The 19,526-nt window shown below is 43.7% G+C and overlaps 1 protein-coding gene across 1 annotated transcript in view; it reads left to right on the forward strand.

Annotated features, from left to right (window-relative positions):
- cep170aa (centrosomal protein 170Aa) overlaps positions 1–19,526 on the forward strand; it is a 35,402-nt gene that overhangs the window by 11,846 nt on the left and 4,030 nt on the right. The window contains exons 4-16 of the mRNA XM_053436563.1: positions 1,214–1,303; positions 2,940–3,018; positions 3,273–3,331; positions 3,441–3,672; positions 5,081–5,215; positions 7,987–8,160; positions 8,385–8,690; positions 13,229–13,582; positions 13,668–13,954; positions 15,250–15,342; positions 16,085–16,202; positions 16,403–17,950; positions 19,146–19,410. Of these exons, the coding sequence (XP_053292538.1) occupies positions 1,214–1,303; positions 2,940–3,018; positions 3,273–3,331; positions 3,441–3,672; positions 5,081–5,215; positions 7,987–8,160; positions 8,385–8,690; positions 13,229–13,582; positions 13,668–13,954; positions 15,250–15,342; positions 16,085–16,202; positions 16,403–17,950; positions 19,146–19,410 (3,740 nt within the window). The remainder of the gene's footprint in view (positions 1–1,213; positions 1,304–2,939; positions 3,019–3,272; positions 3,332–3,440; positions 3,673–5,080; positions 5,216–7,986; positions 8,161–8,384; positions 8,691–13,228; positions 13,583–13,667; positions 13,955–15,249; positions 15,343–16,084; positions 16,203–16,402; positions 17,951–19,145; positions 19,411–19,526) is intronic.

Here is a 19,526-nt window from a genome sequence, read left to right on the forward strand (position 1 = left end):
ATTTATTTCTTGGCAACAAAGTTATGAACAAGTTTACACTTTAGATGTGACGTGTAATTTCTTCTCGCTGTGTTGAGCGACTCCACGTTTGTGTTCTAAGTTAAATTGAGCTGGTTGGTATTATCTGTAACCCCATTAGTCGGCCCAAGTGTTCTGAGGCACAACAAACAGCTCAGTTGGTTTCTATCTCGTTTGATCTCACTTAATCTCACAACCGTAATCTGTTTAAAGGTTGACCCTATAGCGCTGCTTCCCCAGTTTTAATTTAGAATTATCTTGACACCTCACTGACTTCAGCATGAGTGTGCCATCCAGTTACCCTCTGTAGTTGGTGATTGGTTTGAGGTAAAGAGTCATATGAGAAATGAATCTGAGATTCTGAGTCAGACAAAGTGATTTAGTTTCACTATTCATGTATCAGATATAGTTTATCTGATATAACCACTGCATTAAGTTGGTATTAGAGAAAACAGGAGCTGAAAAAGGAAATGAGATATTGACTGAGAAATATCTTATTTTCTCAGAAATTAGAAAGTCAAAACTATTTTGATTCACTGATATTATAATTAGAATAGCTAATGCAAACAACAAAAACAAACGACACCAGAACAAGGTTCCTTGTTGTACTGAGGGATCTGAAGGGCACTTAAATAGGTTTTTGGAGCCGACAGCACATTTTTTTGCAAGTCAGTGTTGATGCATAAATTCTGTGACATTGATACATGAGAGGGATTTTCCACAATGCAAGATTCCATAATACACTGTTTGCAATTTATCCTTAAAACAGCTGATGGGCTCATATCTGGACACCTTAGAAAATCAATACGTTCACCTCCAGCACTTCATTACAACACTGTTCTCCTTTGTGTGTATTTATGTGTGCATCTGTGTGTGCATCTGTGTTCAGCTGTGCGTGAATGAGGAGGTGTCAATAGAATGTGGGCAGTCTGAGACATTGAAATACCTCCAGTCAAGGGTTTGAGTTGAAATCTAAGTAGATATCATACATAGTAACATTGAGACTCACTGACAAGGTTGCATTTTTAACATAGGATGCTCATACCTCCATTTCACAAGTTCTCTGTAGCCTTGTTGCTGCATTTTCTTCCGCATATTCAGAGCCAAAGTCATTTCATCTTAATGACCAGATCTCAATTATTACATTAAGTGCACAACACTGGGTTAATGTCAATGCTTGTGTTTGTCTTTAAAGTCCCGCAGCGTGGATAAGCAGCATGCAGTCATCAACTATGAGTGTGGAACTGACGAGCACAAGGTCAAAGACCTGGGCAGCCTGAATGGGGTGAGTACAAAGATAAAAGAAGACAGAAGGAGGACAGGGCAGACAAAAAGAGGAGAGAGGTGGGGTGAGGGGGCACATGATGGATGAGGGATGGGGAAAGATAAGAGAATGAGTTAACCAGCTGGAGGAGGGGAAAAAGAGGTTCAGAGCAAGATCGATGGAGAATTCGAGAAATCAAGAGATACAGAGACAAAAAACTCCTAAAGACATTCAAGGTAAAAGTAGATGTAGATGATGGTGGTTGAGAAAGGTTAAAGGTTGACAGGTTTTTGACCAGTCAATAGAACTACGACCCAATCGATCTCTGTGTCGATGAAGATTTATATCAGAGCCAAGGTCAATTTGAATCTAAACCTAATTATGTAAATTGCTACTTCAGGGCACAGTCTGCGATTTAAATATTGACCAAAGGGTCACTCTGTCTGAAACTCCAAACACCTTCAGACCTGGTGTAATTCTTAAATGGATGTTTCAAGAGAGATTAAGAAAACAGTAAAATCAAAATTTTGTAAACACAGCAGGGCAATTGGCCGTAAGGTAACCATTCTGCCAGCAGCAGAGAAGAAATGCATGGAAGTAAATGTCCTTTATTCAAATAATTAATAAAATGGGGCTGTTATGATATTATGACTTCTTTCCTAAATGATGATTTTGTGTTAAGAAATTCAGGGTATGGTCTGTTTAAAAGCTATTTTGGAAATATCCTAAATCTCGAAGTGATGTTGAAGTAGGGCGGTGTGGCCTAGGGGGTAGAGTGGTCGTTCTCCAACAAGAAGGTTGCCGGTTCAATCCCCACTCTTCCCCATCTGCATGCCGAAGTATCCTTGGCAAGATACTGAACCCCTAAATGGCCCCTCATAAATGTTGAGTGTGCTAATTGTACGTCGCTTTGGACAAAAAAAAATCCAAGAACCCTCCATGTGTGTCTTTAACGTTGAAGTTCAGTAAAACACATCCACAGTTCCCTCTTGCTGTTAGTCATGTGCGGTGATTTAGCGTTTAGTCACAGTCCACCAGATTGGACACATACTGAATGCCCTCACATCCTCTCCAGCTGTCAGACAGGAAGCCGCAGTCAGAGCCACTTCCTGCTGTGTCACTAACCGTCCAGCATCTTCAGTTGGACTCAGAGGAAGTTTTCTCCTGCTGAGTCAGAGAATCGGAAGAGATTGGCCTCAGCAATGTTTCACTACAACAGCAGTGCTGCCTATATAGATTGATTTCTTATAAAGAAACACCAGGATCAGCTTATTCAGCTGCTCACAATGGATTCATGCATACTAGGCACTCACCGACAACAATTTGGAGTTTCTCCTAATTGTTACAGTTTCCAAACTATTAAAACCACGAAAAGGGAGATCCTGAATCAAGAGTTGGTTTTCCCACTCGACATTTAGAAAGCTAACTATTAAAAATGCTGCTAAACAATTATTCACAAAAAGCTGTTTCTTATTCAAGGTAATCAAAATGTGTAGTGTTATCTTCCGTTACTTTTTTTTGTTCCATTGAAGCTTCTTAGAAATAAAGATTTTAAATGTTCTCATTCGTAAATGATAGATGAATTTGTGTTTATTTTATGTATGGATTATTAGTCATTGTTGATTTTGAATAACAATATTTTTCCTTGCCACGGCAGACCTTTGTAAATGATGTTCGCATCCAGGAGCAGATGTACATCACTCTGAAGTTGGAGGACAAGCTGAGATTTGGATATGATATCCTTTCACTTTTCTGTTCTTATCTCTTTAGCCCTCACACTCCCACCACTCACATCACACCTGCTCTTGTTCAAATGTAAGAATTGATGTTAATTCTAAACTAACAGGCAACATTTTAAATGCATACTGTATGAAAATGTTTTCTATTTTACAGATAGTTAATTATTTAAGCATTTGTGTATATGAAGTGTGTGTGTGTGTGTGTGTATCTAATTATGCTTTACGACCAGTATTTCCTTAACCTGTCTCACATACCAACTTGTTCACTGTGGTGAGAGGAGAGCTCACTGTGCCTGAGGAGGCTCTCAAGGTAAGAAGACACACACACACACAATGTGACTCAAACAGCTGTGTATCACTGGTCACCATGATACACAAACCTTTTATACTCCTTTGTTGTATTGTTCATCTCCCTGTAGCATGAAAAGTTCACAAGCGGACTCCAACTCGGCAAGAAGCCATCCAATGGTGAAACCACTAAAACCACTACCACTAAGTCCCCCATGAAGACTCCAACAAAAACACCTAAGTCCCCCAGTAGTGGCGCCCCAAGGCCAGTGGAGAAGAGCCGAGGAGCAGATGGGGTCACGTCCTCTAAAGAGCCACCATCCAAACCTGTGGACGGTCAAAAAGCAGAGGACAGGACACTAGGTGAGAAACGGAGCAAAGGGGAAATAAACGTCATCTTATCTCAGTGTCTGTTGTGCCATGTTAGCCCCTTTAATATAATGTGAACTAATGGTTTTTATGTGTATGGGTATTTGTTCTCCAGTTTGAATTATTCCCATCATTACTTACTCAAAACATTTGCAAAAAAGGCTAGTTAAAATATATACACTTGTGTGATTTCAAGCTGTGCTCGTGGATTTCAGGGAGGATTCCCTCTCCATGAAAACACATTTTCAGACAGAATATAGTGATATAAAGTGTATTGGGGTTTTACTTCAGACCAGTAGGGGGTGGACAAGCTCACCAACAGTCATTATTTGATATCATGTGTGTAGTTTAGGTCTTTAAGGGTGTCCCTCTTAATCTCTGATCAAACTAGGGTGCTAGCAGGGGGACTGGGTAATCTCCAGATGTTGAAACAAGGCCACATGGGGCTTGTGTTCTTGCACAGATTTAGCCGTAACAGGGTCAGAATGCCTGCATGATGCAAACCCATATGCCAGAACTACTTCTCTTGAAATAGAGTACAATTCAAAGCACACAGAAAAACAAACAAATATACACATAGGGTGTTGAAAGTCTCCCCATCTACTGCTCGCGGTTTTACTGACAACCTCTCTGCGGTTCTAGAGGATGTAATCCTGCAGCATTATTACTGTAATACCAGGCATCACCCAGATATTAAACCTCACAGAGCACATACATCCAGTAGCTTTTATATAGAATATCCCCAGTTACTGCACTCAATTTGGCACAGAGCATCTATAATTATCTGGGTACACTGTAATTAAGTGTAGACATCTCAGGATAAGGGGTACTTAAAGAAGGTAAAGTGAAGGAAGAGGAAAGAGAAGAGAGAAATTAACACAGGTTGGCATGGTGGTCTAAAAAATTGCTCTATCAAATCCGACTAGAATTATTCTACTGTGCTGTCCAAATTTGCCACAGGATGCTTGTCTCATGTCCACTTGAACTCAGTCAGGGACAGTCAGGCAAACGGAAAGTCCCTCTTTCATTCGAAGCATGTGTGTGTGGGAGAGAAAGAGAGAGGGAGAGAGAGGGAGAGAGAGAGGGAGAGAGAGAGGGAGAGAGAGAGGGAGAGAGAGAGAGAGAGAGAGAGAGAGAGAGAGATCATGTACGTGTGTGTGACCGTCTTGTTGGCTACACTTCTGAAAATAGGTCAGTGGTGCAAGTCCCAACCAGAGGAAATCACAAACCCATACACAAAGAGCAGCTGGGTTCACTTTGTGGCACCATGACACAATGAACAGTACCAGAGTGTGTAAAGTACATGACAACATGACAGGCCACAGTCAAAGCTACAGTGAAGTGTGTACTGCTCTCTGTTGGGCTTTGTTTAACTGGGTCCTCATGTGTGCATCTGTCTCAGGGGACATCGGAGCGATGCCTCGTGGGACCCCTCTGTACGGCCAGCCATCTTGGTGGGGGGATGGGGATGCAGATGACGAGAACTCCTTCCATCAAGACAAGTCCTCCATCAAAAAGCCTGACGGCTCCATTTCAGGTGGGATGATGTTGATTTGTAAACTTCTATCACAAACATCGTCTCCTCATCACTATGGATGAAACATAGAGTAGAGAAAACCAGGGCAACAGGGATTTAAATGGTTTGAAGTCAATATTATTATATTCTTAAAACATTATATTATTGGTTTATTAAATTATATTTAAATTATAAAGTACAGCATTGTTTGCATTATACGGTATTGAACAGTGTTGCTTGTAAGTGTAACATCCAAGTGCACCCAAAGGCTTTTTACAGAGCCTATATATGTGTCTGTTTGCCTGCAGTATGTGTATGTATGGTGACCATTGGACTATAAGGGGGGGGGTCCCTGTCAGAGGAACAAGATTAGAGGCTACACCAATAGTAAAACAGCTCAGTGATGCAAAATCAGTCCGTGCCAGGCTCGTGTAGTGTGGACCAGTGTGTCAGAAGGAGTGGGGGAGGTTAATCAAACACTGGAGCAGACTGAAGCAGTCGCAAATCTCTCACCACATCTGGGTGGATACGTTGGCATCGTCTTCACTGGAGACTTTGTGTATCAGCTCTTTTAACATTTAAGAACTCTATCTATTTGTTTACTGCTGATTTTAGCCAAGCATTTTTTTTTTCCAGCCAGAGTGAGATTAGAAAGGACTGATTTTGGAGTAAATCTGTGCAAAGCGTGTCAGGGTGATAGAAAACCTTTCCAAAAACTCGGATGGGATTGGGGACTTCAGTCATGGAAGAGGGTGAGTGGCGGGTGAGTGGGGTGAGACTTTGGCACTGGATCGAGGTGCAGAATGGAGGTAGTGATGTTTAGTGGACCAACGTGCTCCAGGAGGTGTTGCACTTGTGTATTTATGTAAGTGAAATGGACCTCAGCTTTAAAACAGCTTCCATCAGCCCACTTTGTTTTGAAAATAGTGTGAGCAAACATCTGCCCTAATAAACTTTTAGTATCAGTTTCAGTAGAGAAGAGGAAGTGAAAGAAAGAAAGAGAGGAAGCGATTTTGATTGTGTTGGTTGTGTGTGTTTCGGTTAAGTCAGATGTGTGTCCTCCTCCTTCCCACTGAATAGGCTGTGTTGTCAGAGCTCCCTGCACCCCTACACCCCTCCCCTTGGGTATTGTCACTCAGGCTGATTGGGTTACGCCGTTGCACATATCTCCCCTCAATTCCTCCCAACACACAAAACACACATCTCCACCCATCGTTCAAACAGACCCCTCTCTCCACTCTGCACTGCAGCGATCATAAGTTAACCACTCTCTTATTCCCTGGTAAGTATCTCGCTCAATTCAATACATTTCACTTAATGGAGCTGGGAAAGAGCTTTCAGTTTTATCAACTTGTGTTAGTCACACCTCTACTTACTTTGCACTTGCTTTACTACCTGTTAGAGAACTATGTGTTCAGTTAACAGTCTTTTAAATCTCAAATGAGAAGAACTACAGGTTATAAAATACTTCTTTTTGAGTTGGGCCATTGTAATTTAAAGGCAGTCATGTCCCTTACGGCTGTTTCATTTTGTGACTGTTTCTATGTGGTTAACACTCATGAAAAACTCAAACACTATGAAGTTCAGAGTTTCATGAACATGATTTAACATTTTCACAGAAATTCATATGCTTGGTTCTCAGACAAGATCCATGAAACTCTGATATATATATATATACTCACACATACTCTGACTTATGTGAGATACAGGAAGTTTAGTCACTTTAATTTTAAGCGAGCAAATACATTGAGAACCCATATCATGGTTTATGGTGTCAATGTTTCATTTGAAGCCCCCTGAGTTTCTTTAGAGAGGAAATGTGAACACAGTCCTGCCGCAATATCTAAAAGTTTTAAATATTTTGCGTGGTATTGCCTTCTCCGTTCAGTCATTGCATCTTGAACATCATTCAACATATTTAATCAACCTCATATTTGCCCCCCCCCCCCTTTTTTTTTTAATCCATGTTGTAAATCCTCCCAAACTTGCAGAGCAGCTTATGCTGGCATCCCCTGATCCTGTTTCAACGACGACTCCAAGTGGAAAACAGGCTTTTTAATTTGGGGATTCAGTTTCTCAGAAGATTGTACTTTGTCCTCAAGTCATATTTTTTAAATAAACCTAAAATATATATATTAAAATCTATTAGTCACAATTTTTTCTCTTGCTTTCTATTCTGCAGAGCCAGTTTCCGCTTCTTGTTTCTCAGTTGCCATATGTTCCTGCATTTGCTCCCCAACATGAAGCAGATGGCCTCTCTAATTTCTGAAAGCATCATTTATCATATTCAGACCCCACAGAGGCTCTGTTTGTTAATATGAACAGATGAGAAAATAAGCACTTCGTATTGTGAGTGAACCAGAGCACACAGTGTCCTCAGTGACTATATCTCTGAGAGACAGAGAGATAAAGAGAGACAGAACGTACTTCTATGTGTATGTCTACATTGTATTTGTAGTGTGGGTCTGCAACGAGAAGCAGACAGTAAGTCAGATTTAAATAATATGTGGACCTTTAACTTCTGATATTGAAACTTAGATATCATCTGTCACTTTGGCATTTCAATCACTGGGATGTTTTTTGTAAGTTTCATGCTCAAGATTTGGATAGAAGAAGATAAACTGAGCAAAATATTCCTTTAATTACCTAAACTTTTTCACTTTTTGTGTTGGACATTAAACAGTTTCTTATTTGAGGTTGCTTGGCTACAAATATAAAGGTCTCACTCACAAACAACAACATTTAAATCATAAAAATGTCCAATGCTTTTATGTTTGTTTTTTTTAACTCAGAGAGCCAAGAGGCACGTCGAGGGGAGAAGGCTCAAGAGGACGGCATTCATGTGTCGCCCGCCCACAATTCCATATACTGTGAGATCCCTACCAAGGAGAGTCACATGGCCGATAACGGCATCCATGAGATTCCCACTAAGGACACAGAGGGCAATGACATTCTCAGTGCTGCAGGTGAAATATGAGTTTAATTTATTCCGATTTATTGTAATAAAAAAAAAAGAAAGAAGTGACTAGTCACTGTGTGTCCTGTGCAGAAAGAAAGCCACCGATCTTCAATCTTTTATTATACCAAGAAGTCACATTTGCACATCTACTTTTTAAGAGAGCTTCACATCATTCTTTTATTTATTGTTATTGACTGACACAGTAACACAACTGTGATTACTGCTCCACAGCTCCAGGCCATGCCTCCTTCACTATAGAGTTTGACAGCACTTCTCCGGGGAAGGTCACCATCAAAGACCACGTGTCAAAGTTCACAGCTGAACATCACAGACCGCGCTCTAAGAAGAGTGGAGCAGGAAGTGGAGGTGCAGGAGGGAGGGACTTGAGCACACTTCAAGCGGCTATGATGGCATCAGAGAGCAAAGTGGCCGATTGGCTGGCGCAGAACGACCCCACTCTGGTGCGCAGCGAGTCGACGGAGGACGACAGCAAGAGCATCAAGAGCGACGTGCCGGTTCATCTCAAAAGACTGAAAGGTGGAGGTCATTTTATTTCACTATCTCTATATATCTACAGATTGTGTAAAAGTTTTCGCTGTACCCGTTTCTTCTCTCATTTTGTCCAACCTTCTTTACTCCCACCAAAGATTTTCATTTAGAATAATGATTATACCTTAATTTAACATGATTTCACACACTGTCTAAATTTTCCATTTGTCTCTTCCTCAACTATGTGAAGACTTTGGACTCTTTGTTAGGAGCCGGGCTTGTTGGCTGTGGTAACCAGTCCGAGGGATTAGCAGCTACCAGACAGAAACATTTAAACCCCCATCTCCTCCTCTAGTGCTCTGACAGCCAATGACAGGACTTAGCATGAGTAGCATAGCACAGCCCCCATTGAATTTCACTTTTTCACACATTATCCAGTGAGGAGCACATACCCTATGCATGTGCTACTTCACGGCAGTTAATATCTGACTACAAGCGCTTCAGATGCAGCATTTTGTTGGATTTATTTTCTCACGTATTGTCATTGTGGATATCTGAATCTTCCCTGTATATCTCTGTGGGCTTGTTGCTATTTAAATTGCTCACTGTAGATTTGTTGTGATGGTTTGTTGTTCTATTTTTACCATGCCAGGGTGTTCTGTAAGAAAGGCCCAGACAAAGCAAAGCCATGCTAGGCTTTATGCTGTTAGTAAAGAGAGTTTAAGTTTAATGCTAAGCTAAGCTATGGTAGACTACACGCTGGTCATGAGTTAATTAAATGGAGGCCAATTTATGATACTGTTGACAGGTATGGGGGAGGGACCAGCAGCCAGGAGCTGATGGAAATGGAAGTCTGACAGGAAGCCGCGCGGGGCAGGGAAGCTAATTCAGTAGATGGACGTAGCAGAACATGCGTGACAACTGGCTGACAGAGTGGCTCACCTAATTGATGACTGTGGTGCTAACTGAATGTCTGACTGACTTTGGGGCTGCTAGACTCTGCAGTCTGTGAGAGGGTGATTAGTCGATGAAAGAAGAGAGCCCGGGAAATGGATTAAAGGAATCAAAAGAAGAACCACAGACAAGGAAAAGGAGGGATGATCAAGGGGGAATAGAGGTAGGTAGAGGATGAAGAGGGATGGATAGTGGACAGGTGGACAGTTATATGGAAAGCTGCCGGCTGTGGACACATGAGGTACAGTGAAACAAGCACAAGGAGGAGACGGGTGACAGAGCGAGGACAGCAGGAGAACCTCACTGTAATGCTGAGAGCAGCAATTAACAGAAGAGGTTGATTGGACAAAGATGGAGAAAGGGAGGTGGGGAGAGAGTGAGAGACAGAGAGAGAGAGAAAGGTGCTCGTTGCCTGGACTGCAGTGTGAGTGGAAAGGGAAGTTGAGGAAAAGGACAGAGCGGTTTTCTGTGGTTATTATAGAAACAGTGATGCAAATAATGGCAGGGAAAGAAAGAATAAAGATATACATTTAGAAAGGGCAAAAACTTGCAGTGTGTGTGTGTGTGTCTGTCTGTGTGTGTGTGTGTGTGTCTGCCTGTTTGTGTGTGTGTGTGTGATGGCTGCAGGCGCGTGTACAAGAGGCTCGTCTCAGCGCTGACTTGGGTGCATTTGTGTGGCAGAAATTTGTCGAGTCTGTGTTTGCTGCTTGATTGTGTGTTTGAAACGTGCTCAGTGCTGATCTGCAGAGCAGCAGTGCAGCATGTGCGGGGGGACGCACGTGAGATGTGCGTAGGGTGTGTCATCGAGGTGCTAGGCAGAGAGGGAGGCAGAGGTTTGGCGAGGAAACTGATCCACGGCTCTTGATTTGAAAGCAGTGCGGTGAGTCTTTGTTTTCTTGCTGTACGGAGCATTGCAGAGGATTCATCTTTGAACTGTTCATATCAGTTTTGGAAGATGAACTCTCGTGCGTGTGTTGTGGTAACATCAGAAAATCTGATTGTTTTCCTTGTCAATAAGATTTGATCATTGCAAGGATTTAAATGTGTCATCAGAAAAGATTTTGAGATGAATAATCTCTTAATTAATAATTGACATGATTATTTACTGTGAGTTGATAGATGATAATTACTTCATGCACAACTGATATTATTTGTAGTAGCAGGAAGAAATTAAGAAGTACACAAGGGTTGAAAATAAATGTTATATATGCGTATTGTATTATCCCAGTATATTCGAGGATTGCCTGTGCAGCTGTGTATGCATGTCAAATAAGTGCATCCTATTGTCGAGCACTCAGTTTCATGTGTGTGTGCGTCTGTGTGTGTGTGTGTGCATGCAGCCAGCGGCAGAGGCAGAGGCCAGCTCCACTGTGAGTCATGGTGGGGCGAGCGGGGCAGAGCACTGGACTCTCACAGACACCTCTGTTCTCTTCTGGCCTTTGCCAACGGCTCCTTTGTCTGGGGCACATAGCATGAAAGACCTGCCTCAATCTCAAGGTCTTATCTGTTGATCTGCTCGAGCTGCTGTAGCGCACCGCTGCTTTCCTCTCTCGTTCCTCATATGCCGTCTTTTTCTTCTCCTTAATGAAGTGCATGCTTTATCAAATTTCAACCGGGGATAAAAGTCAGGGAAGGTTGGAGGAGGAGGGCGCTGGTGGAATGTGACAAATGAGCTGCAGAATATGCCCAAGGCCACAGAGTCATTGTGATACCCCAGTGTGGAAACACTGTTGAAAGGGGGACCACCAGTGATTCATATTGTTCTATGCTGGAGGTATTGTGAGAGTCAAGCTCCAATAATATTGGACCTCACAGTTCCTGTAATGCATATTGTCTTTCACTAGACTCTTTAATTTCCCTTTTTTTAGTTCTGCAGCCCAAGCAGAGACAAATCCTCGTGACATTTCTTAGACTTGATAAAGTTCCTCCACCAAAGACATGAACCACCTGATTCCACTGACGGAGTAGAACTAACACAGCAGATAAGCTGATCATCGTTTAAAATCAGTGAACACTCCCTATAAATACACTGTCGAGGTGATAATGTGATATGTGGATACACCACTTCCCTCTAAATTCGACCGATGTCACGCCTTGTCAAATGGTTTCATTTTCGAGGGTGGAACGTCTATGTACCAGTCCATGCATTTCCGCCATTATTTCCCACACTTTGTCCTTCAATGATCAGGTTAGCAAGACAGAAGTGCAGTGACATCAAAACACACTGATTCAAAAATCCCCATGCAAGCCACTATGGTCAGCTCAGCCATGGGAGCAGTGCAGTTTGTTCTCTTTTCTAGTGGACAAGTCAGCTTCTGGGAACTTATCTCTTGTGCAATGTAGCTATGGTGAAAAATCAGTTATATATTCTCTCCAGCATGAACATTCCAGTGCATCAAGTTGAGCTACTACTTGAATTCACTTGAATTAATGATTTTTCTGCTAGTGAGCTGCGATATAGATGATATTTGTCTGGATCAGATGCTGTGCAGTGTTGTTTTGTGGGTTCAGTGTTTTCTGATGCTCTTCACAACTCCAGCCAAGTGGTGTTTCATCCCCTCCTCTCTCTGATACACTGACTGGCTGATTGTAGGATGACCGTCAACTCTAGTGACACAACGCTGTATCCAGCATTTAAGAGACTCCCCTCTTGGTTTTCTCTATCGTCCCTTTTTTTAATCCACTTTCTCCCCTTTCCAATCTACCCTTCTCTTTTTCCCCCAGCCTCCCTCCCTCTTCACCCTTTACCTTTCTCTCCCCTCTTTCCTGTCACCTCCACTCCTCTCTCTGAAGCCCCCTCATCATCATCCCCCCATACACACAACCGACCACTTACACAATATCTTACAGCAGACTCCTACTCCCCCTCCAAGTTCTCGTCCTCCCCTCCCCCGCTTTGCCCTCTCTCTCTCCTCCTCTCTTTGGCTGTCAGTGAAGTAGGCAGGGCCAGTAACTGTGTGGGTGGCATGTCTGGATTAGTGTTACACTCTGTCTGCCATCGCACTGAGAGGACCGGCTTATGTGACCCTGACTCATGAAAACGTAGAAATAGCTGTTTTGGGGTGGGGGAGCCAGGCGTCTTGAATTTACATTCTGTTATGACGAGTCGATTAATTAGAATCAGGCCTCAACTGAAAGTTTATAGATCTGGATCTGTAACGGTTCCCAGACATTTGTTTGGTGTTGCTGTGTCCACAATGGAAGTGCTTCCAGGAGGATGTGGTTCTATGCTGTGGTCAGTATGGGACGTTTGTCTGCATCCTTCTCTTGAATGCTTAATTTAATTAGATTTAACAGCCACACACACATTGTTGTACTGCACAATACTGCTGCATTGTATCTTCGTTGATGTACAAAATCTGCTATCTGTGGCTATGCTTTGCTTATTGTTTACAAATGTTGAAATATGAATTCCATAATGTTGGCTAATGTAACATCCTACAAGTACTGTTAAAGTATTGGGGTCTCAGTTGTTGTTAATAGGATTTAAAACGAACCCAGGTAAAGAACGTCCACTTTACTGTTGTATGTTATGAAGTTTCATAAGAAACATTTGCTAATAAGCGCTTTGTTAAAAACAATGTGTGTGATAGGCAGTAATTAACCTGCCATTTATTCTATTTCCCTCATAGGCAGCAAGCATGAAGATGGCACCCAGAGTGACTCTGAAAATGGAGTGGGCCTTCGTTTTGCCAACCGCCGCCTCGCCCTTGAGGAACGTCTGAAAGCAGCTCAAGGCCACGTGGGAGCAGGAGCAGGAGGTGGGAGCGTAACAGTGAGCGGGTCCCAAAGGTCTGTCCCCCGCACTGCCTTCATGATTGAGTTCTACGACGAGGAAAACCATCGCAAGCGCCGCTCGTATTCATTTTCCCAGACTTCACCCCTGCTGGGGGGAGGAGCTGGGGGAGAGGGACTGTTTCCTCAGCCTCCATCGCATCCTAAGGTGTTCAGCATTTCCACCTCTGCTACCACGGCCTCAGATTCAGGTAACAAAGAAGCTGTTATAATTAAACCTGTTAGTAGCTTTGTCATTCATTCACTAATAGATGTTTTTCTGCTTGTTCCTGCTAGGTAAAACCCCAGCTCCAATCCCGGCCACAGTGACGGCCGGGGCTCCTACGGCGGCCCGTGTGCTGCTCAAGCAGAGGTCTGAGGACCTGAGTATCGGTCGGAGCTCAGTGAGCACCGGGCTGGCGACAGGGAGCCCCACCAGCCCCAGTGAGGACAACTCGGTCGTGGGGAGAGGAGCAGGGACAGCTAGAGATGCAGAGGATGACCACAGTGATAAGGGGACCTACACTATCGAACTGGAGAACAGGAACCCAGAGGAAGAGGAGGCCAGGCGCATGATAGACAAGGTAGGAATGGAGACAGATGTCAGCCACTACCTTCCCAAGTGGGACTGCTTCTGTATGTTTTTAGTTTTACAACATTATGTCATGTATTTGGAGTTGTATCACTGAAAATTAGCTTTTGCATTATTTTCCTGCAAAGAGGGTGATTTAATAATTCATTAAATCCGTTTTTATTTATTACTAGTATTTGAATTATCATTGATTATCACTTAAAATTGAATCTGCAGTGACTATAAAGGGACGAATTTGACCCAACACAAACAGACCACAGAGAATGTAATAGATTTTTATGACCTCTTTTAATGGCACTTTCAAGGTTAGCAAGTCACCTGAGACTATTTAATTTGTTCCCACTAAAACAAACCTGTGATCTCTCTGTTACCCTCCTCGACAACCACTCCATCCTCTCCGCCTCGCTGGTAAACCTAATGCTTCTGTAATAGCCCGGAGAGACTTGCTCCATCAAGCAACGTCCTGCTTTATCATAAACGATGCTCCAGGGAGGCAGAACAACTCTCATCACAACTACCACTGCCTCTGTCCTGTACAGAGCTCTGTGAAGGTCGCAGAACACATGACTGAATGGGACAGAGAGAGATTTAGGGAAAGATTTAACAAATGTTACTTTTGGCCATCATTACAAGTAATGTAGGAAATGAATAGAACGTCCTAAAATGTCCAATAGAGTTCATTGGACACTCAGAAAATGATTTAATCTTTACTACACATCCTTGTGCAGTGGTACGTTTCCATTTACATGTTCTATACAGGTGCTGTGTTCAGAGGAGCAGGGATATAATTAGTGGGGTGTCTTTCTCGTCAGTGTTAGTCTGAGTGCGTTACATCCAAAACTGGAAGAATAGTTATGTTAATTCCTGTAATTAACTGACACTAATTGGCACACTGCTCACAGTCTGTCCGCTCTTATGTGTGTGTGTGTGTGTGTGTGTGTGTGTGTGTGTGTGTCTGCGTGTGTGTGTGTCTGCGTGTGTGTTCGTTGCCATGGTGCTCAACTATCAAGTGCAGATTGTCGTTTTAATTCAACAGCATCTTCATCTGGCTGTCCAGTTCACTTTTGTTCAATAAGAGGGCTGTAGAATAATATTAACAAAGTGTTTATATCTCACAAGGGCACCTCCTTTTCATTATAGAGTGTGCTACAGTGCTTTTGAACAGAATAAAGAGTAATGTGACATCATGACACTGCACACATACATAATTGCATGCATTGTACTTAAGGATAATCTTTTGCCCCATTGACCGCTTTTGTTTCTTTCTTCTATTTCAACTGTTTTTAGGTGTTCGGTGTTCAGCAGAACCAAGACTCCGCTCTTCTCTCAGAACTGAAAGGAGAAGGAAAAGTAAAGGAGACCAGAGAGACGGGCAAAGAGGTAGAAAACAGTTCTTTAACAGCTCATGTGTCCAGTTTATTCTTCTACTTATTTAAAATCGTTTATTCCTCCCATGTGCTCTCTGCATTTCTCTATCTGCATTTCTCTATCTGCATTTCTCTGCACAACAGATGTTCACACCAGCGTCTCCGTTGAAACAATACTGATATTGCCCAAGATGATTATTTCATATAATTTAATAATGATTTAATTAGTTTGTATATGGTAAATCCCATTGGTTGACCTCTGACTCCTTATGTGTCATTATGACTCATAGTCGAGTGTAATAAAAGATTCCATGAGCGGAAAACTAAGATTCATGGCTTTCTTTCATCAACACTCACTCCCATGTTTTGATCAATAGTCCTCTAGCCTGTTAATGGGAGTTGGCTAGTCTTACCAGAGACTGACCTAGATCATACTCCGATGAGGAGAGACATGCTCAGCCCTCAGGCCATTTCACAAGACTGAGGGGAGGGGACTGCGTACGAGCACTGAAAGTCTTTTACACCCTTTCTGTAAATGAAATGAGCAACCGTTTAGCTTTTCTTCAAACTGTCTTGAAAGGTGATAGAGTATGATTTATGTGGACTTTAAAAATAACGTGAATGTGTAATCAGATTGAGGCTCCCAAGGAGTTTACTTAACTGATTTACTTAACTGCTCTTTTATCTGTTATTCTCACCCCTGTCTCCATTTCTCTTGTCGCCCCGCCCCTCACCTCCCTCTCTTGTGCCCACAGGCTCATCCTGGTGACTCGAGCTGGGTCTCTCAGTGGGCCAGTCTAGCTGCCAATCACACCAGGACAGACCCAGAGGGATCGGGAGGAGAGACGGCAGTCTTTGTGCACAAAGAGCAAGGTACAGCGTCACTTGACTATCAGAGTATGAACAGGCCTATATTAAATCTTAATTGTAAGTTTTCAAATAAACTATTTCCTTCAAAATGTCCCAAACCTTAAATGTTAAATTTAAAGCTACATTTGAAATCCCTTTAATGTGCTTCTAAATGTTATGAATCCTGCATCTCAGTGAGCTGAGTATTTATTTTTGTTCTTCAGGAGTTGAAGCCTTTGAGTCCGGTGCATCGCTCAGCAGAGGCGAATCCTCCTCCAGTCTGACCGACCGCAAGCGCAGGACCCTGCCTCAGCTCCCTCTGGATGACCCCCGGGCTAAAACCAGCACCAAAGCGCTGAGGTCTGAGATCGGGGAGAAACAGGACACTGAACCACAGGAAAAAGAGAACAAGGGAGACGGGGAGTCCCCAACTCCCAAGCCAGGCGCTGAGATGACAAGTAAACGTAAACAAAGCTCCACTTCCTCTCCGTCCAAAGCTCCTGTCCGAAACTCTGGCAGCTCGGAGCGGAGAAAGAGGTCACAGGAGAGGAAAGGAGGAGGGTCAGGAGAAGACAAGTCAGGAAAGCCTCTAGTACGCCAGGGCAGCTTCACTATTGAGAAGCCCAGCGCTAATGTCCCTGCAGAGCTCATCCCACGTATCAACAGAGGCAGCAATGGGCGCGAACGCAGTGACTCTGTGAGTAGCATGGATACTGCCACACTCCTGAAAGACACTGAAGCTGTCATGGCATTCCTGGAGGCCAAACTGCGAGATGAAAACAAACTAGACCAGAAGGGCAGTAAAAGTGCAGGTACTGGCTTCCCCCTACGGTCTGACTCGATCTCTCCAGAGTCAGATGTAGACACAGCCAGTACAACCAGTTATGCGGCAGGAGAGGCAGACAGGAAAGCTGGTAATGCACAAAAACGACGTTCCTTTAGCAGCATGCACCGGGAGAAGAGCAACGTGAGCACTGCTTCCAAGACCAGCGTCACAAGCGTAAGTGCCCGTGAGCGCTTGGACAGGAAGACTAAACCAAGAACTGTGGAGACGACAAGCCGGACGGACGCCCGGCGCTCTGTTCAGCCGTCCTCAGCTTCCTCCAGAGCCCGTCAACCTTCACAGGATCTCACCGATGATGATATGACTTCTTCTTTCCCCATCTCTGATATCCTCTCCTCAGACCAGGAGACCTACTCTGGGCCGCTGGGGCACTCAGCATATGGACGTGGCTTCGATGACGCCCTCCATTCCAAACATGATAGCAGGTCTGCCAAGAACACCACCAGTGGTTCCTCCAAAACCAGCCGCACGCTCCAGTCAGGCACAGCCTCCTCCATGAACAAGCAGGCCTCACTGCCACAGCCGAGGCCCACAAGAGCCTCCCTTCTACGCCGAGCACGGCTGGGGGATACATCTGACACGGACCTGGCTGATGCCGACAGGGTGTCTGTGGCCTCTGAGGTGTCCACCACCAGCTCCACCTCTAAGCCGCCATCTGGTCGGAAGGGGTTGTCCCGACTGGACATGCTGGCTCAGCCGCGCAGGACCCGTCTGGGCTCCATCTCAGCCCGCAGTGACTCTGAATGTACAGTGAACCGGAGCTCCACCTCCTCGCCACGCCTGTCGGCTGAGACTGCTCTGCGTCTGGGTCTGCGCTCATCAACGCCCACGGAGAGCAGACTGACACCCAGGATGAGGGCCAACAGCGTGTCCAAACTGAATGAGATCAAACCTAAGACCACTTCAGCTGGATACTGCTCGCCCACAGGTGAGCACTCAGACAACCTGTTTAGATTTGTTTCAATATTATAGGAAAGAGGAGAAGAGGAACAGTTTGTTGTCTTAGGCGTCTTTCATTGAATACCTCATTACTGTGTCAGCATGCAAACATTTGTCTTCAAACATTTCACCTGTGTTGTGACGGTCTTGTGCATTGGTTTCCATCGTCCAGAGAGCTCTCAGCCTGAACCTGAGGGTGCTGATGCAGAGGAGGAGCTGATGGGTACTGTACCAGAACTGTAGAGCCTTGCTAGGACCGTGTGTGTGTGTTTGTGTGTCAGACCTGGGTCACACCAATAGAAGCCGCCACCGATCTCATTAACGGGAAAAAGCAGATTGTTCATGTTAGAATGAATAGTTTTTATATCAAATTTTGACTTGACTAGTTGAAAGGTGATAGATACGCTAGGAATTTCAGCTTATGTAAAGTTATTTGTTAAGAATAACACAAACTTGAATTTAGAATATATTTTTCACACGTAATTTAAAAGTATAACTTGTAGTAGTTAATTATAAAATAAAAGTTTCACTGAGTAAAGTTGAAGTGCAATGACCCAGCTCTAGCATATGTTGCCGTGCTAACTTTGTCTCCCTCCTTAAAACCATCATGTAATGTGAAGACCCAAATGCTACAAAACCCCTGAGCTAAACTACAAAACCCCTGAGCTAAAAGGTTTTGATTTGGGATTGATGTCCCATGCACGTTGTGTCAATTTGTCTTTGTGACTCTTTAATCTCGTCCCGTTTTGCTCCTGAGAGACTGAGAGAGCATGGCGTGGTCTCATCATGGATTTGAAGCTGATTAACACGTCCTGGCTCTTCCAGATTTTATGTTGTTTGAAGCATTTGTTTTGGCTGCCTGGGGAGTTTTTAGATGAAGTCTCTGTTTGCTGTTGTTTCTATTGTTTTCAGTGTGGTTTCTAGTTTACATGTCCATTAACCATAACTAAAACAAAAAAAGAGAAAATATGATGCTTTTACTCACGATAATATTTGTTATTTATTGCTCCCATTGTTTTGAGTTTTGTCAGAATAGAGTAGTCCTTGCTGGGGGGGTTCCTTTGGTAACAAATCGTCTCATGTTCACCAGCTCATTATTAACTTCATGAGTAATAGCTGCTAAAATTGAATGAATCACTGCAACATTAACTGACGTTTGTCTTCCCCTGCCGTCACCGTCACAGTGTCCAGTAGCAGCAGATGGAGACGTCTGCCACCGGAGTACGGCTCCACCTCAGAGGAAGAGTTCGGCTCCAACCGGAACTCTCCGAAGCACGGAGGACGCTCCCACGTGCGGCCCCATCACCTCGTCCCGCACCGCAGCTCGAGGCTCAGCACCGCCACGAGTCCAGGCGCCGGCGTGACCACGGGTCCGGGGATGAAACACCGCATGAAAGAGCAGGAGGAGTACATCAGGGACTGGACCGCGCACAGCGAGGAGATAGCCAGGTATTGATAAGCGCTGATCTGAATTTGACTGATCTATTAATTGATGTTGTAACCGTCCTTGATGGTTTCACTTGTATCTTGATGTCTATGTTTGATTATTGGTTTTGTATTCAAGT

This window comes from Pleuronectes platessa, chromosome 12 (assembly GCF_947347685.1).
Source record: "Pleuronectes platessa chromosome 12, fPlePla1.1, whole genome shotgun sequence".
NCBI classification, from domain to species: Eukaryota; Metazoa; Chordata; class Actinopteri; order Pleuronectiformes; family Pleuronectidae; genus Pleuronectes; species Pleuronectes platessa.